This window comes from Cyanistes caeruleus, chromosome 6 (genome assembly GCF_971803275.1).
Source record: "Cyanistes caeruleus chromosome 6, bCyaCae1.hap1.1, whole genome shotgun sequence".
Classification (NCBI taxonomy): Eukaryota; Metazoa; Chordata; class Aves; order Passeriformes; family Paridae; genus Cyanistes; species Cyanistes caeruleus.
In genome coordinates this window covers 10,984,176-11,003,352 of record NC_141706.1, presented here as the reverse complement: position 1 = coordinate 11,003,352, position 19,177 = coordinate 10,984,176, and the positions used below count along the sequence as shown (strand labels likewise).

Below are 19,177 nucleotides of genomic sequence, written 5' to 3'. Positions count from 1 at the left end.
TTCTACTGCTCACACTAAAACCTGTTAGCTTGTTCTTTGAACTGAAAGCCAGACCTAATTCAGATATAGAGACAACTATTACATGCTGATGTTACAGCTAAATCATTACTGTTTACACATTGCACCTTCTAAATGAGTATGCATGGATTTACCAAGGTAGAATACTGCTAAATTATTAGCTTATTATACTAATACATTAATCTTTAATATAATTATAATAATTATCTTATACAGAGGTGAATTTTATTTTTCTGTTATATCAGATCTGACCAGGGTGCTTCAGAATGTCCCTGGAGGATGCTGAAGATCCTCCCCTGCCACTCTAACTTTTTTGGGGTAACATTCCAAAACCTACTGACACAGTCCTAGGAAAACAATTTCTAGAGAAGGAAGACCAGAGTTTCCTGGAAAGAGCCAAGCATGAGAACCACAGAGAAGCTGACCCAGACTAGTGCTCTTCCCTGGAGCAAAATGCTCATTACAGTTATCAGAACTTCGGCACGGCCAGCAAGGAGACTTGAGCCTGAAGGCTGCAACTGTTAAGTCACTGCAGGGAGCCTGTGCTGAAGTCCAGTGTTGGCCCCTCTTTGTCAGCAGAATGGCTTTAGGGATGTGGAATTTGCCGCCAGCCCGCGCTGACAATTTGACCATGCTAGACTGGAGAGATGCGCTCAGTTCTCACCAGCCACATCCCCCCAGCCCCACTCAGAGCTACAAGCTCAAGTTAATGAATGCTGTCAGCTTACTAAACTAGTGAATGGACACAAAGTCAGTAAATGTCATTTAAAAAAGCTCCACTTCACACACAGCATAGCTCTGAGTGTTTCTGATGCATTGCCACAGACATCATTTCACTGCAACATCTATAAAACATAACATGTTCCTTCTTCAAACACAACACTAGATGATTCCTGAAGTTAGACTGAAATTGTGTAATTTTGTATCTTACAAGATCTTCCACAACAGTGATGGAAATAAAAGCAAATGGTTTATATAGTTATATTTATCATATAAAAACTTAGCAGAAATCTTTAGAGGTCATTTTTCATTCTTGTCAAACTACTCATCAAAATGCCTTATTTTATCATTAATTCATTCCCCCTTGCTTGAAGCAAAATGAAAAAACATGGTTCACCAGTGCCATGACTTTTTAAAGTTATTTTTTGGATGTACCTTTAAGCCAGCAAGTCACAAGTTCAGATATATTAAAGGAGGACTATACTTTTTTCAAAGACAGCTGGCTTTTGGATTGTAGATGTCATGTTTATAACACACAACTTTGAGTCAGTCTTCTGGAGATTAACAGAAAATCCAATTTCCTCCAAATGAAGCCACTATTAAGAAAAATCCAAATTATTAAGTGCTTACCTTTGTCATTGCTATTTGTTGGGGCTGGAGGGAGAAGTCCAGGCTTAGATTTGTCATAGTTGTTAAAACTCTGGCTGCGTCGGTTGTTGGCACTGATGGAACCACGAGCTTTGGCCTCGCTGCCTGCAGTGGACACCCTCGTGGTGGGACCTGGAAGCCTGGTGGAGAATTTACAGCATGTTTAAACATAGGTAAAAGGCACTCTGGGCAAGAAACTATGGGATACCATGCATAAGCTGAAAATAAAAGGATCAACAGCACAAGTACAGGCTCGTAAGTGTCTTTCTACTTCTGTAAAAACAAATCAAAGAATCATCTTAGATGAAAAGTGTATTTCAAACAAGCTACAGTCTGAATTGTTTTACAATTCAGAAAAATTAAATTCAGAGAAAAAGCCCTGACACAAAATTAACAGTCACCTGACATAAGTCTGGTGAATCAGAAATAGCTGCAGGTAAAATCAGTGGAGCAATACTGCCAGCAAAAGGTTAAGACTAAGTGAGGCGCTACTGCCTTAACTCATTGTCTTAAGCCAGACTGCTGGACACTTCATCACATGCTGCCCATATAAGGGCTACCCTTATTTCAGAAATAACTATGAGATGGAACTTGACTGCCTTTTCCCTTGTAGAGAAGCACATCACATCTCTGCCCTGACAACTACAAAGCTCAGCAGCCAAGCCTACCAAAACTTTAACTTGGTTTAATTATTTTAGCCTATATAAATCACTCAAAGCTTCAACACCCTCTCCTAGAGTAACCACACTATCAGTGAGCTGGTATAAGCCTCTGGTTTAAACTGGGCATCTGTCTCTTTCAGCGTTTTCCTAACATAGCCTGTATTTACCAGATTTAGCTGATTTAACTAGGAAAAAAATGTAGTTGTTCTGGAGTAAAGAGACAAGCTTTTATGCTTTTGAGGCAAAAAGGAAGGTGGAAAACTTCTCTAAAAAGCCTGACAGAATCAGGAAAGCCACTGGCATCACATCTCAGAACACTTCAAAGCCAACATTCACACACAGAATACTTTTAAAGTTTCCTTATATAAAATACAAAAATCTATTTAAATGACTTTGTCAATAGTAAGGTAAAAGGAAGTCCCAGTTGTCAGAGAGAGTGGGGATGTAACTGACCAAATCACCATTATGCCCCTGTGAGAAGGAAGAGAAGCCAGGAAGGAACCTGGCAGGGCTCCCTAAATAAACTGATTTATCCAAGACTAGTGAAGAAATAGAAAATTTGAAAAGAAACATGAAGAAAAAGCCAAAATGTCAGCAGCTGCATGCACATGCTTTCAAAGCTCAAAAGAGTCTAAGACATGAGGGCATCATTCAAATACAAACCCAAAAATTAATTGACTAACTCAAACCACCACAGCACATCATGGTTCTGAGGTTGACTTTTAGACCAGTCTCTCAAATTATCCAGCTTTTTCCAGCACTGGGAGGTGCTAAAAAGTTGTCCATACTCATCATTGCAGCAAAGGGCCCATGAGAAAACCCCAGAGAGGCTTCATCCACTGTAGAGGAGACCACAGGGGAAGAAGCTGAGGGCAACCAGAGACAAATAAAACTTTTTGAGAAAGTCACCAAGACAAAGAAGTCCACGAAAAGTCATTTTGTTTGACAGGAAACAAGCTAGATTTTCTACAAGGTACCTCAGCCCAAAGTTGTCACCCAGTTTTGAAACACTGAGTATGGGGCACCCACCCCAGGCTACAAGGGCCCCAGTATGGGAAGGGAGTTTTCCAGCAGTAGGGAAGGGACAATCTTCCTGCACTGATGGATAAGAAAAGGCTCCCCATACATATCCACACAGGTTTTGCAAAGTAGACACATTTTAAAGTAAACAAAGCTCCTCAAAACATGTGACCACTTAAGGAGTGATAAATTTTCCATCTGGGTCAGTATTGTCACTCTCAATAAAAACATACCAAGAATAAAAAAAATCAACATGCTATAAGTGCTCTTGAAGACATCCTTTCTCTTAATTTTTTTTCCCCCACTGTAGTTTAACCAACTGTTTTTAAGCCCCTGCTTTTGGTATTAGATCAAGATACTTCACAGCAGTGCTTGTGAAATCTAAGGAAAAATATCAGGTTCAGGGAGACACTTCTTAGTTCTTGCTATTTAGAGAGAAGATACTGTGCTTGGAGAACACTCTTTTGTTACTCCTCAGCACCTCTGTTAAGCAAATATGAGCTGTCAAGCCATAATTATGATCAAGGAAGAACATGAAAACAGGGATTATTCTGTAGAGATTCACTGTTAGCATATAAGAAATAAGATGTGAGAGATCTAAATTATACAGCAGATAAAACAACCTATACAAACCAAATAAAAATCATAAACTATAGTTCCCAAGCTCAGCAAAAATGGTATGGTATAATTTACCAATATAAAACTATATTCTAGTCAAACATTTAAATATAATAGTAAAATAACAAGATTATTAACTAGATTAATAACCACAGCAACCCTTACCATCACTGAGATGAGATGGACAGATAAGCTGGCATGCAAGTCATGCTGGGATACAGGGAAAAAATGGACTGAAATACCTATGATTTACTTCCAAGCAGATTACAGGTGCTGAGTGTGAGAGCACTGGGGAGAGCAGTGGCTCTGATGAGCAAAAGCCACACAGTGCTGTTGGGGCTCACATCATGCACACAACACTCTCCTCACTAGCTGAGACACCAGCCTGATGCAGCTCAGATGGAGGATAGAACTGGATGATCTTTAAGGTCACTTCCAACCCAAAATATTCTATGATTCTATGAATTCAATAATGCAGATCAAAATATAATTAATATAGCGGGGTGAGAACTCCCAGAACCATGTTTTGTTCTCAAAAGCAAAAGCTCCTAAGAACAAGAAAATCAAATTATTTCCTTGAGGGCCAAAATGCATTCCACACCTCAAAAAAAAAAAAAAAAAAAAAGAGAAAAAAAATTAAATTCATCTAAAACTTTCCAATTTCAGCTGTTTGTAAAGGCTTAGTTACAAACTGTTTTTGACAGGAACCCTAAACATGCACCCAGAAATATTGCAAAAGGATTATTCATGCTTTGCAGAAGATGAAGAAATGCTAACCTAGAAGACCTTTTCTGACCAAGAGTGAATCGGATGATTTTGCTTTGAGATGAGTCCCTGGGAGATGCACTGTGACAGGAAAGAAAAAGTGGAAGAGAACATTGAACAAAGAAACTTTTTTTTTTAAAGCCACTGAACTGGTTTTAGGGAGAAAAGGTTTTTTTTATGAATTTCACAGGAATATAAAGCTTCTTGCCCAAGTATGACTTAAGGTTAAAACCACTACAGTCTGAAATTAATTAGTTTTTACAGAGTAATGAACATGCAAATCTGCATGCAACCCCCAACTGTATTCCTCCTTTCTTGTTCCTTTATTATATGTATTTTCTGTGAAATCTGAGCAATTTGACTTTAGTACATACTAAGAAAACATGACATTGAAGATCTTCAGGATATATATATTTTGCGATTATTTGAAACCCAGGCCAATCTACAGAATGCACTAAAAATAGTAAAACAGTATTCAGCATCTCTGCATGTTTGACAGAAAAGCTGCAGAAATATCTTCAAATGCATCTTTATTTTATAGTAATTATTTCCCGTTTATACATGCTGTAAGAACACTACATTTTTCAGTTATACAAAACTATTGTTTACACCCAAATGAGCATAATTTGTGAAGAAAGACATAAAAGCCAATCCTAAATAACCTTTGAGTAGTCTCACTTGGAAGGCTTCAGTTAAACTGTTTATAAACTTCATAAGGCAGCACTTAAGCCAGTGTTCACCTCAAGGTGTATTAACACAAGCAAGGCTCAATGTGAGAAATGTACAAACAAAAAGCCTTCATCCTTTAGTAAATGTGCAAGTATTATTTCTGCTTTTAATTCTGCATTTTATCCCCACTAAACCCTGCCTGTTTTAGCAGTGCAAGGGTCAGACCAGTAGAAGGCTGCACATACATTTACTGTGGTACTGCCTCAGAAAACTGCTTTTATTCCAACCTGGGCGGAGCACTCCTAGTATTAAAGACATTCAAGGAACAAAACCCCTTTCTATTCGTCTGTACTCTGATCTAGGAGTGCCAACACCAACTGTGAAAATTATTTTTCATGTAAAGCCAGCAGAGCATTATTTTTTTACCAAAAAGACTAGATTTGATTTTGATTGCCACCAGGCGTTATGAGCTCTATTTCTTTTACCACTGTCAGAGTAACCCTTCTCCACAGTGGAAGGTAACCCTTCCATTTCTTAGTGAGGACTGAAACTGTTGTAATCTGAGAACTAAAGCTGGTTTTCATATGCCTAAAATGTATGTTTTCTAAGGGAAACAATGTTTTGTGAGTAAGGAAAACATGCTTTGTGAGTAGAAAGAAGCAAAAGGAATAGTGAGAAAAACATCCTTCTACAATCCTGTGGTTACTTGGTCTAGCAGGGGTGTTACACTCATGGGGCTTCAGATTTCCAGCACTGAGAATGTATTTAAACACACATGTTTTGATTTCCAAAGGCTTGAAGTCAATTGCTACGCAGCATTCCATTCCCAACATACTTTATTCTAGAGCAGAACTAAATAAAGGAGTTTCTTTTTAAGACCTGCAATGAGAAGCAAAAAAAAAAAAAAAAAAAAAAGAAGAAGATAACCCCAACTTTAAGGAGATTTCCCCACCTGGACTGCATTTCTGGTTGTGCTTTGAACTGATGCTGCACAGCTTGTGGGGGCTGTTGGCACGGAGTCTGGAGCAGAGCTGGTACCTGCTGCTGAGGGACGCCCACCTGGCACTGGGATGGAGGCCCTGCTTGCTGGGACGGATGGTGCTGTGGCTGCTGCTGCTGCTGCTGCTGCTTGTACCGAGACAGGCTGAAGAAGAGGCCCAGGATGGCCTTTAGATTCCCATTCCTGATTTCTGTAAGGCAAAATTAAGAAGTGACTTGTCAGCCATTCAGTGGGTACTTTTTCTCTGACAGTGCAGCAGGTCAGCCACTGCATCCCCAGAACACTGTTTGAACTGAGTTCCTTTGGGATATCCTTTAGTTTCTTTCTGCATATCTAACTGGCACTACAGTTGATTGCCAGTGAGCACCAACAACAAACAAATAATCTCTCCCCTGTGGTGACTGAGCAATATCTCATATTTCTGATGTAGTCTGTGTTAATGCCAGTGTGCTTTAAAAAGCAAGTCCCTTTAAATCTTTCCTTTAAACTAACATAGCTAAAAACCCCAAAACAGAACCTCCACAACAACAATTTTATTAAGGACATCACACTGTAAATGATTTCTCAGTTCTAAACTTGTACAAGGAGAAAACCACTCCATTTTCACATGTATTTCAGGAATATTAGAATAATTGTTTCCACTAAGAAAATTTGATGCAAGTTTTGCACTAGAAAATATGGTTATTGGATGACATAGCTGTATTCAAACAGATAATTACCATCTTTGATACTATCACAAGCTGATGGGCACCCAGTGTACCCAAAGACAGTTTCCTAGTCAATGCATAAACTTTTCCATTCCTGAATGTCATTCTGCTCTTCTATGCAATATCAAATGTAAAAATGTAAAAGCAAACAGAAATACAAAGATGAAGAGGTATATCAGACCATGCACTTAACCACTTCTATCATGGTAAGTACACAAGAGGGCAAAATTTTCCTTGCAGACAACCTTAATGTGCTGTGACTTAATTACTTAGCATGTTTAATTTCCTAAATTAAAAAAGTGAATTAAAAAAGCTACAGCTGAACTTTTGCCTGTGTTGAACTAAGAGCTGACAGGGAGGGAGGGAGGGAGGGAGGGAGGGAGGGAGGGAGGGAGGGAGGAAGGGAGGAAGGGAGGAAGGGAGGAAGGGAGGAAGGGAGGAAGGGAGGAAGGGAGGAAGGGAGAAAGAGAAAGAGAGAGAGAGATGTGTGGCAAGACAGTGGCCCAGCACAAAGGCAACAACCAGAATTTTCCTTTGTTTCCAGTTCTTGCTCTGTTGGGTTTGTGATGGGCCTCATTCCTTCCTTTACTCCCTCTCCAGATATATTTCTGCTCACATTGCTCATCTTTGCTGTATAAAGAAGCTTCTGCTCCTAATCCTAAGCACTTTACCCAGCAGATCTGAGGCTCAAGGTTTAAAACTCTTGATTCCCCTTTCAGTACCAGCTTGCAGCTTTGGTCTCCTTATCTACCTGCACCTCAATCTACTTTCCCTTCCCAGCCACTGATATAATTTACTTTCTTTCTGAAATTTGTCTCAATCCATGCCAACGTCTTCCAAGAATATTAGACCTTCTCTAAGCAGCCCTGGTCACCACCCAGACCCAGGATATTCCTTTCCTCTCATACTTCTTGACTCCATTTCCAACTGCAGCCTGCCTCCTCTGTCAGTGCTCTCTCCCACCACTGACCCTCCATTCTCTTGTTTAAAGGATTATCATTCCCAGGGCCCTTCCGCAGACATTTTCATTCTTCCTTTGTTTTCTTGGCCAATATTAGTCTATTCCTGAACAGTGGGATCCCAATTAATCCTGCCTGCTTCACCTTCTCCCAGCCCACTCCTGCTCCCATGCAGTGCCATGCACAAACCCAGCCTTCTCTCACTGCACCAGGCAGGTTCCTTCTCTAATCTGCAGGTTCTCTTTAATAATCTGTGTTTAGCTTGGAAGGACAGGGATGGAAGTAGGACAGACAAAATACAGCAGAATACAGTAAAAAGAATTTCCTTATCTCCAGTAAAGAACTCAAATTACTCATGGGAACTGTAAGGAAAGTAGCATTTAATCACAGGTTGAAGCATAACTAAACAGATCCAGAGGCACTGGGAAGCTTAACTGCACAAATACAGGCCAGAAGATAAAGGAAATTACCATGGTCCTGCTTGTTTAAATTTAAAAAAGCTATATGCAACTGGAAACTGATTTCTATGTGAAGTGAGAAGCAATTACAACAGTGACCCACCTATAACTTGTTGATTTCTATGTCTGCCTGCTGAATTTATCAGAAAAGCAACCTGCTTTTGACCAAATAATCAAATGAAGAACACTTTTAATGAGTTAAAGCAGTCTCTTTCCCTCTGGATTTGAAACAAAACATTTTAAACTGGACTTTCAGAGGTACCTCTGTTTCTTTTATCTTCAACTGAGGTAATTCTGGCAGTTCTACCCTGCACTTCATACAAAAGGACTATTTCAAAGAGTACTTCAGCCTCTGCACATCAGCAGAGTCTCAAATGCTTCCTGCTTCGAGTCCTCTCCAGTCCATGGTATTTATATTGACTCAGATAAGGACGTCACCCACCCATTCAAAATGTGGCGCCAAAAACTACTGTCCTGGATACTGGAAACAAACACTCCAGACACTTGCAAGGAAACTGGAATTTGGTTTTCAAAGGAAACCCCATAAATCCACTCTTTGCTGATTTCCTTCCTGGGATATCCCTGTTGGTGCTTGTTTCCCCTACATCACTGTTCCATGTGTTCAGCTGATCATTATCCAGCTCATCTGTTATCCAAAAGATGTGCAGCTGCTTATCTGTGATATCAATTTGAGTTTCTACTGCACATTTATGTCCTCCAATGTCGTCAATATCTTGAGAGCAAGTAGATATTGTGTGAAGGAGAGCAAGCTTTGCTGGGCAGCTGCAATTGCAGGAGTCTAAAACAAGTCTAAAAGCAGGGGTATGGAAAGACAGTTCAAAGAATGAACAATAAAAATTTGCAGCAAGAAGTGAAAAGAGGTCTCCAGCTCTTCATAGTTTTCCCTATTAACTACAAATGGAGACTTTAGATGTTTTAGAATCTTTGATAAGGGGATGCCTCTTTGCCTCCACATTTCTGGGGAAGGGAATCCTCCAGCACAGCACAGTCATCATCAGTCATTGCAGATGCTCAGTATCTGCAATGCATAAATCCATCAAAATAGACTGTGTAAGTGGCATGCACATATCAAAGCAGGATTTTTCAACACTGGAAGGATATGACACATGCAGCCCAAAGTGATTTCAACATTCAGTAGTCATCCAAATTCCAGTTTTGAATTACTAACTTCCCTCCACACTGAAGCTACACTATTGAAAAATACATGCTCTTAACAAACCCAGAAGACTTCAGTGATTATTCCCATTTGGAAACAATCACAACCTTTTCCTTCCTCCTAGATGAGGATCTGCCAGTGAAGTAAATAAAGTTATTTGCAGTTGACCTAGCATGTCTTGGCATCTTGCACAGAAACACTGGCTTGTTTGGTAACAAAATTCCTCACTTTAAATTATTCTGTGTTCCTCAGCACAGTGCTGTATCAATTAGAAAGAGAAAATTACTGTTGCATTCAAGTCTTTAAATTTATTTTCTAAAAATGTATTAATTCTGTCCCCCTCTCTAGTTGTCACTTTCTTCCTTCAATGTTAATGCTGGAGCCAGTAAATGCTCTCATTTATATGCTGGCAGCAAACATTACTGGTCCCTTCTTAGCCTCTGTGTGACTTAATAACTAATTCTTAGATAGTGTAAAAGAAAGGCAGAAATCCCAAATCAGTGAAGCCATAGGATAAGATGGAACCTGCTGGGCCTGACTTGTGACTTGGCAGGAGAGCCATGAGCATTAATCATGCTGTCCCTTCCCCAGCATGAGCAATACCACACTGCCAACTCTGTACACTCAGGCAGTTTTCTCACCACTGATCTGCTGTTTTACTTAGATTTTACCTTCTATCAAGACAGGTAAATAATGTGAAATGCTTTTTTACAATATTTGCATACGAAGGTCAAAATTGGCTTTTACAATCAAATCAGCTGCATTTTCTTTTTAATCAATTCCTGGCAAACAAATTTTCTGCTGTTTGAAGGTTTAGCTCATGCTTTCTTTTCTTGGTATGAGAATTCTTCTGATTATAACTGAGCAACTGAGGCATATAATGCTGGCAGAACTCAGGTGGACTGAACTCAGGAAAGAAAATATTTGTTACTGCTGTTCTAATCCAGCCTAAGAATACATCTAACATTCAGCCTCCTCTTCTGCTAGATGTGGTATATTCAAGTTAGAACAATGTATACTAAATATCTGCTATTTTGCTGCAGTCTCCTCCTCCAAACTAAGTTTGTGAAGAGACTCAGTCATCTAATGTAACTTTGAAGTCTCACCTATTGCCACACATTCAATGATTTGTTCTGTAAAGCACTGGGAGTTGACATATCATATATTCAGCTACTGAACCCAACTTCTTTTCCAGCATATTTAAATGAAAAGTGAAAGCTGGTGCTGAGGATGACAGAAATCTGTTTGATCTCATAATAAGATAATAGGTAAACAGCTTCTGAGCCAACAGGTACCATACAGCCTGGCATAAAGGAACAGAGTAAACCTAGTTTCGTCTCAGAAAAATTCTGATGCTCTTCAAAAGCAGAGTGTTTAATTAAAGGTCAAAATGTCTTCTCTTTTTTTGTTGTTGTTGTGGGTTTTTTTGTTGTTTTTGTTTTTGCTCCAAACATTTGGATTTGATTGTTTTGTGCACTTGGAAACAAGAAAAATCTTTAAAATGAGAAGAAAGCAGGATCGTTGTTCCTGTAAGAGAATAATTTAAGAACAAGAAAATAAATTTTTCTCTGAAAAAGCAAACAACTGACAGTAGTTCACTTATATCTGTAAAATATACACTGATCAATGTGCAAATTATAGAACTGAGATAAGAAATTTCTGGTCTTAAACATAAAGTAGTAAAGAAATGACTGAATTCTAATTTGGTTTCATTAATTATTTTTACAAGTCAGGTGTGTAGAAATTAGATAAGTATTTTATCTACCTTTCACACTGAATAGGGGAAAAAAAGAAGATTGTCAGAAGTTTAAATTGACCTTATTAATCTTCCATTACACTCCATGTTCTACGTGGATTCACAGGTAGTAAGTCAGGCTCCTCATTTAACATGAAATCTTAAACAACCAGTGGACTCACCTTCTGCTGACAGCCCCTGGATGTTAATCCCCTTAGCAGCCAAGAAACTCAGGCATGCATCTATGTTTTCAATCTGTTGAAGAACAAACACAACAAACAGAAAAAAGGAGACACAAAAAGAAAATGCATTGTAGCAATTATTTACTTCCATCTACCGCCACACTTCAGCGCACTCAGTCATTGCATCCCATAAAAAATCCTTCTGCTCATGATGTGGAAACCATAGCATGAAACCCTCTCAGTTACTGAGGTCCATTATTCCACTGATTATAAACTGATTTTTCCACAGCTCAGGGCTTTCTGTTATTTGCATTTGCATGAAACAGGTTATCCCAAGCCCCAGTCACAACAGGCGATCACTGCACTTCTTACTCCGGGGTCAAGGATGTTCTGTATCAGGAATTGTAACTGACAAGTGTAACAAACATGAAACCAAAAATAAACGTCGAGGCCATTTGTTTGAGAAGGCAGATTGCCACTTACTCCAAAGCTGACAGCTGGCGAAAGTTTCCAGCCACACCAAGAGTTGAATATAAAAGCTGTAACTGGAAACCCCAGCTGGAATCTGAAAAGCGTTTCCTCACGGCATTCCCCACGTGTCAGAAATGTCAGACCACTCTGGTCAGTCGCTGAGGGGCATGTCTTGCCCCTCACAGAGATGGGACAATGGGAACATGTTCCTTGGGACAAAATCGATTTTCACCAGGTACGGACTTGCGCACAACAGGTCTAGCTGTCAGCTGCTATACACAACTCCAGTTGCTGCACACAGACTGGATGCAAACCCTACCTAAGAAACTCCAGAGAGGCTGCACAAGTCAGGAATGTTTTATACTCTATCTCACCATTACAATAAGAATTTTGCAGTAGCCTCACACCTGATTTCCCACCAAGCTCCCACTGAAGCTCTGCTGTCATAACCAGAAGATGCAGAGAGATGCCAATCTTCAGACCAAAGCACTTCCATGCAAAAGTCTAAGCTTGGACACCTTGAGGGGCTGCAAGGAACATTTTAGGAAATACCATGTAGGTGGTTACACAAAAAACTCTTGGATGATACTGTTGAGCAATTTTTTCATTTACCCATGGTAATCAGCAAGTGATAAAATAGCATCTTTGTGTTTGAACATCTCTCAAACATTAATTTATTAATTCCTTAAACATTGCAACCAAACACTGCATCCACCGGATAAGGAAGGAGACAGACACTAAGCCCCACACTTGGTCTCACATAACTGCCTTCATTCTGTCAAGTGTGGAGACATCAAAAGGAAACATGAAAAATCCAGCTGTCCTGTCAGCTCCTGCCTGCCCTCAAAAAAAAAAACCACACAACTGAGGGCTAAGGCAGCATTTTAGAACCTGAGCTCCCATCACCTGACCTGAGCTCCCTGTCCTTCTCAAAGTAATAAAAAAGTACTGGGAAGCTGCCTGGAAACTTCCTGCATGGATTTCTCTCAGGGCATATTAATTTATTGTCTATAACTGTAACAATAAAACATTTTCTTCTATCAGGGAGATGGGGTAAGTTATTGGCATTGCTGAACTGTGATTTCAACAATTAGAAATACTTTTATCAACCTCATTATACTTTGAGATATAATATAAAGTACACAAAATATATAGTATATTTTGAGTAAATTATATACTCCAAAACCCAGAGAGGTACTAAAGAATACATTTCCTGTACTGCTCAGACCTTAGAACTTGGAGCAGGGTGCAGTTCAAAGGTTCATTTATCCACAGTTCAGTATGATCCAACAGTCAATTGACCCATTTCCCTCTTCAGCACCCAACAGCCCTTCCAAGTTTTCAACACAGTTCTTTCATTGAGGTGTCTGGGGAACTGGCTGGAAAACCAAAGTTCACCTTTTCAAGAATAAACACCACATAGAAGGATCAATCTATTCCTGCTACCTGCAGTTAACAAGTTGCATCATTCCAAGAACATTTCCAGACTTCCACAGCTGTGGGTAGATGTCTCCTCTCCAAATAAGCAGATTAGTGACCAAAGATAAGCAATATCTCACCCCCACTCCAGATCTGCAGTACCTCTCAGTTGTGCTCTGCTTGCTTCGCTTCCCAGGCCCCTCATCTCTGCATAAACTCTCTTTTAGGGCAGAGTGAGCACACAATCAAGATTTACATCTGGGTAGTGAGTTCCTCATCCATGTCCTCATTCTTGGTGCTATTGAGCAGTCTTTACTGATGCTCTCATCTCACCTTATTCAGATTCAGGGAGTCCCCTTTAAAATCACTCAGTTTCTCCTACGGAATAACCCCCCAGTTTTTCTGAGCACTGTAGCCACTGAATTAAGATAAATCACTCGCACCCTCAGACTGATGGATTACTCTCCATCTCAGGTCTGTATTTGGACCACAGGTTGAGCAACCTGGAACCTCACTGCCATACAAAAGGTCAGATGGGCTGCCTTGCCACACCAGTGGTAATGCCTGGCTAAAAGCTGTGAGAAACAGGGGCTCTTGGTGCTACACTGGTATGGAAAATACCCTAATTTCATCATGCATGATGAAACCAAGTGAGAGTAACAGCGATGTGCAAAAGTACATCCTTTACATTCAGAAAATGAAGAACTAGGATAAGATTCTGTGGGGATGTACAGCACTGCATGAACAAGGAATTCACTAAAAGAATAAACTGAAAGATATAAACGTATCAATGACTTTGCTAAGATTCAGACAGTATCTGTGACATTAACAACATTACATGTCAGCATGGCAGAAATGTGAGGAATTGGTTGATTTTGAAGGAAAAATAGAACTTGAAAAGGAAAACAGGAGGAAATTAGAGAAAAAAACGAAGAACGTGAAACACTAAAGCAGGACTATAGCTGAAATGATTAAAATTTAGGGGTGATAAGAAGGTCCTTCCCACACAACAATGACTGGCCTGAGTCAAGAACTCTGATCTTGGCTGAATCAGCCTAATGCATCAGAATCCATGTTGCTTTTTTGGAGAGAGGACTTCACAAGAAAGCAACACGCCACGAATTTCACCCGTAAAAGCTCCAAGGAAGTATTCTGTCCCTGGTCTCTGCTGTATTTACTACTAATAATACGAAAATATTGTTTTATGGAGGAAGATGACCCCAGTGCAGACAGGGCTGGAGATAGCAAGTTATGATAGACCATTTGGATGTATGTAGGATAAAAGTTAAGTTTCTGGATAGATCTCAGCTAGATGGTAGGAAAAAATTCTTCCCTGTGAGGGTTGTGAGGTCCTGGCACAGACCTGTGGCTTCCCCATCTCCAGAACTGTTCAAGGCCAGGCTGGACAGGACTTGGAGCAACCCGGGATAGTGAGAGGTGTCCCTGCCCATGGCAGAGAATTAGAACAAGATGGTTTTTGAAGTCCTTTCCAACCCAAACCATTCTATAAGTCCAAGCAAAACCCCAATGACTCTGCATCCTGGTGACTTCCAACACCAAGTACAGTTGCCTCCTTGTGGATGCTACATTCAAGAAGCAAGCAGGGAGCACAGTGTCTGTGTGAAACTAAGTGACACAAAGTTCTCACTCCGGCCTGAGAAAGCATAAGCAGGAATCCAAACAGTCCTTGGAGAAGAAAAACAACATCTCCTGGTGTTGTTTAGATCCTTGCTTACTTGCAAGAAACAGTCAACAGTACCCAATTGTCCAATGATGGTGATGTGTTGGTTTAATGACCAATGAGAGTTTTACCTCTCAGACTCTCTCGGACCTGTCTATAAATGAAGATCAGGAATAATAAAACTATTATTAGCCAGAGAGTCTGTGTCGTACTTCATTGTTCCTAATATAGTGCGACACCTCCTTGTAATTACAGCATTCAGCAGAAAATCATCACCCAGACATTGTGGGCCCTTTTTTTTTGCCAAAAACTTAAACCTTTTAAGCAGATGTGAAAGGATTCGATATGCCAAAAGGAGTGGATATCTTCTGTTTCACTGTGAGCTACAATTGGTTTTTGGCTGACAATTCTGATTTCTCATTTGCTTTGTCAGCAACGTTTAACACAGCAGAAGCAAAGCAGTAAAGATGGCAGCTGGATGCTCTGATTCCCTGCCTACCCAGAACCAGGGAAAGCTGTGCAAAAGAAGGAAAACCAAGCACAGCCACCCACAGTGATTATCTCACTCAGAAACATTACCAGGGGTAACCAAAACTGAGCCTTATTAAACTTCCCAGCCAAAATAGCCAAATGAATTTGCAATTTTAGATGGCCATATTTGAACTATTTCAGGTGTAATCACCATCAACGTGTGCTATCAGTCCCACATCTTTTTATGATGGGTATTTATATTGAAATGTCCCTGAATGCCAACCAAGGACTGCTGAGCCCAGAGGGACTGCCAGCCTCTGGGGCTCCTCCTTCTCCTTTCTTTTAATTAGGAGATTATAAGAAAAAAAAAACCCCAACAACCCTGTAAAATTAAATTTCTGCTCAGACATAACATATCACTCCCATTCTCATATTCAGAGAAGGGAAAGCTACTGGAAAACTTCCTCTTAACATGAATAACTTGACAAGGTGGGAACAGAAGGCATCACAACTAAGTGCTGTACATGGAGAACTATCCAAGACCAGATCATCACACAAGTCTTTGTGCTTGTCATATAGCAGCAATTTCAATTTCTATTCTTGCCAGTGCTACAGAGAAAGCATGCCCTAGCCTGTATAAGCAGAACAGGATATGCCAGGAAAAAAAACCCTGACCCCCAAATATCCCCATCCTGTAGCCTGTAAATAGATACCCACAGGTGGACACTGCCGTGTTGAACATTGACTATATCCAACAAAAACCTGAGTATGGACACTGCCTCCAGCCAAAGCTGTCTCTCTAACTCTGCCAAGTCAAATACACAAGGTAAAGGATAACCAGTGCTGCCCTTGGCACAGACACAGAAGTTTTTCTCAAACAAAAACCAGAATTAAACTTGTTGTAGGTTCCTTCACTTATACACCAGGTAAAGTTTCTCGCATTGTGATGCAAGACCTCTGCTCCCAACTTTTATAGTGATAAATGGGGAGTTTTGATGAGCTTATCCAGAAAAGCCACTTTTTATATTGAAACCAGTTTTTCCATGTAACTTGTGGCTCAATCATGTGTAGTGGCTCAGTTATGTGTAGTAGATTAAATTTAGTATATTATTTTTTTAAATTTAAATTGTATAGATTTAATATATTACTTTTCAAAAGAAAAAAATATTGAATTTATATAGAAGTTTTTAAGGCCTCACAAACTTTTATGCAGTATTTCAGAGGACTTCACATACAGTGCAGAAACAAGGAAATAGCCTAACACAAACTATTTCTTAGGACAAAATCTATCCCTTGTCTGTTATTTTGAATAAAGCTTTTACCCTCATATTTTCATATCCTAAAGTTTAGAAAGAGCCTTAAAATCTTAAGTAATTACATTGACAATCATTAGAACCCTGGAGTTTTGGGGGAAGAAGGGCTCTCCATTCCAATAATATCTCATTTGCTCTATTTCCTAAACATAATTATATATAAAAAAATACCAAAGCGGAACTGCAAATTCCATTTGTCCCAGAAAGACATAAATACTAACCCTTATTGCTCTGTTTAAAATAAATCTTCATTGGTAGTTATCCCATTCAAAATGCATATTTTTAAAAAGAAAATAATACATTGCTCCCTGTGTTCGTCTGCTGTTCCTGACTACTTGGATAAAAAAGTCTCCCAAACTTAAGTTTCAGGATTTTGACAGAACTTGGTGGGCACGTTTCAAATAAAATAAAAGATGTAACGGAAGGGCAAATGAAGCTAATCCATATTCTGAAGCCAGGTTGTGGCAGATATAACCACAGAAACAAAATTCTGCTCAAACATACATGAAAAGTTGACTCTTCTCTTAAAATTGCCTTTGTGTTTTTAAAGACAAGGAGAGTTTGGGCACTAGTCTAAGGCTGGAGAACCAGTCTAAGCCTCATCTTGTGCATCCTCTTTGACCCTGGTAAGACCTTTGCTATCCTGTGTTTCCAGCTCTTCTTGCACAAATAATGGGACAAATATTCAACATTCACTCCCAACATGCCCAGTATGAATAGAAATGAGGGCAGTAAACCCCACAAGAGAAAACTGTGCTTCAAAGCACACTGGCCAAAATTCAATGACAACAAAGAGCATGCAAGGGACACGCTTGTATCGTGAATGGGTTCAGGCCATCCAGGACATCACAAGGTTTGCCAAAGCTGATCTTCTCAGGGAAAGACACGTGGAGTGTTGTAGAAATGCTCCTGCTTTATTCAGCTTTTCAGGTTTCTTTCAGGTTGGGTTTTTTCAGGTTTATTTATTTAAAACTGAAAGTTTCCCATAGAGAAAAACAAAAGTGAAAAGCAATTTCTTTGAAAAATATCCCTGGAAATATTTTTGGATTAGCTCTTCAGAATCAGACCTTTGAAAAGTTAAAGTGGATAATTTGTGAATTATTTGAGATCTTGAGATGTTCTAAATTATGATTAAGCAACAACAAGCTCAACTTTGGAAAACAAGTATCAACAAAGAATCCTGCCTCTGGAGAATCATTAATTTAGGATATAGATGAAACTATCCAGACAATATTTTAGCACATACCACAGTAACTGTATTTCTCGGCACTGAATCTCTACTCATGTGTTACTGAAAAGAGGAGAAGGTAGGGAGAAGTCATGGCAGGGCTTAATAAACCCATAATGACGACAGCGGTGTCTCTCATGGATACATTATTTCTACCTTCCCTGGCTGCCTTTTTCTATCTGAGGCTCCCAGGCTGAAAGTTGTGCGCTGTGCAATTAGGAAAAGGGGGAATGGCTTTAAACTAAGAGAAAGCAGGTTTAGATTAGACATTAGGAAGAAATTTTTCCCTATGAGGTTGGTGAGACCCCGGCACAGGTTGCTCAGAGAAGCTGTGGCTGCCCCTGGATCCCTGGAAATATCCAATGCCAGGTTGGATGGGGCTTAGAGCAATCTGGGATAGTGGAAGATGTCCCTGCCCATGGCAGGTTTGGAACTAGATGGTCTTTGCAATCCATTCCAACCCAAATAATTTCATCATTCTATGATTCAATTTAAAATAACACAAATATCTAGCAAAGGTGGACTTCTTCCTAAAACATCCTTGAAATTTACATAAACCAATATTTTTCAGAGTGCACAAATGCTTAAAAGGAAGGACTGACACCAACACCACTCAGTGCACCAAGTGCTGGCAGATCCCTGTGTATCATTACACCAGCTCAGACGTTGAAGATTCTGTGCATCATTAACTTGAATTTTCAGCAGGAATCCAGAATTTAATGAAACATGTTCAGAAAGAACCTCCTGCAAGGCAGAGGCTGACAGTTGTTTATTTCTAAAGAAGGTCCCTGGGAAGGGAGCTGTGGGCACAGCCCGTTCCCAGGCATGGTGCTCCCTCCCCGCTGGGCTCACAGGCATTCTTGTGTCTGCAGGCCTGAGGCTCTCAGCTTCACCTGTTCCCAAGGGATTTGTTCATGGCACCAACACATATGTGCCCCCTCATTCCTTGCACCTGGATCCTGGATAACATCTTCTACTGAAATTCTTCTGCATAACTGCTCAGAACAAGTGCAATAATACTGCTTGTATATGTAAAAATAGTTTTGCACAAAATCCAGAAGAATAAAATGCTCTAGATATGCACTACCTTCAAGGAATAGCTAATTAAAATAACCATTATCACACAGTTACAGTGTATAAGCAATGGCTGGAAATGAAAGATCTGTGAAAAGACACAGAGACAAGAAGTTTATTTCTTTGGACTATTTAATTCCTTGTAATAGTTATGATCTGTTTACACAGATATTCCACAGTGA

General features: G+C 39.8%; 1 protein-coding gene across 5 annotated transcripts in view; it reads right to left on the bottom strand.

The window, feature by feature from the left end:
- The window catches only part of NAV2 (neuron navigator 2), a 204,813-nt gene that overhangs the window by 115,903 nt on the left and 69,733 nt on the right, over window positions 1-19,177 (bottom strand). For 3 of the 5 annotated variants that reach the window (XM_086893008.1, XM_086893010.1, XM_086893011.1), the window contains exons 4-6: window positions 11,339-11,411; window positions 6,073-6,310; window positions 1,369-1,526 (exon numbers count right to left, since the gene is read on the bottom strand). In XM_086893008.1, coding sequence (XP_086749134.1) covers window positions 1,369-1,526; window positions 6,073-6,310; window positions 11,339-11,411 — 469 coding nt within the window. Of the gene's footprint in view, window positions 1-1,368; window positions 1,527-4,463; window positions 4,533-6,072; window positions 6,311-11,338; window positions 11,412-19,177 lie in introns of all 5 variants that reach the window. The other 2 variants (XM_086893005.1, XM_086893009.1) reach the window with 1 other exon arrangement.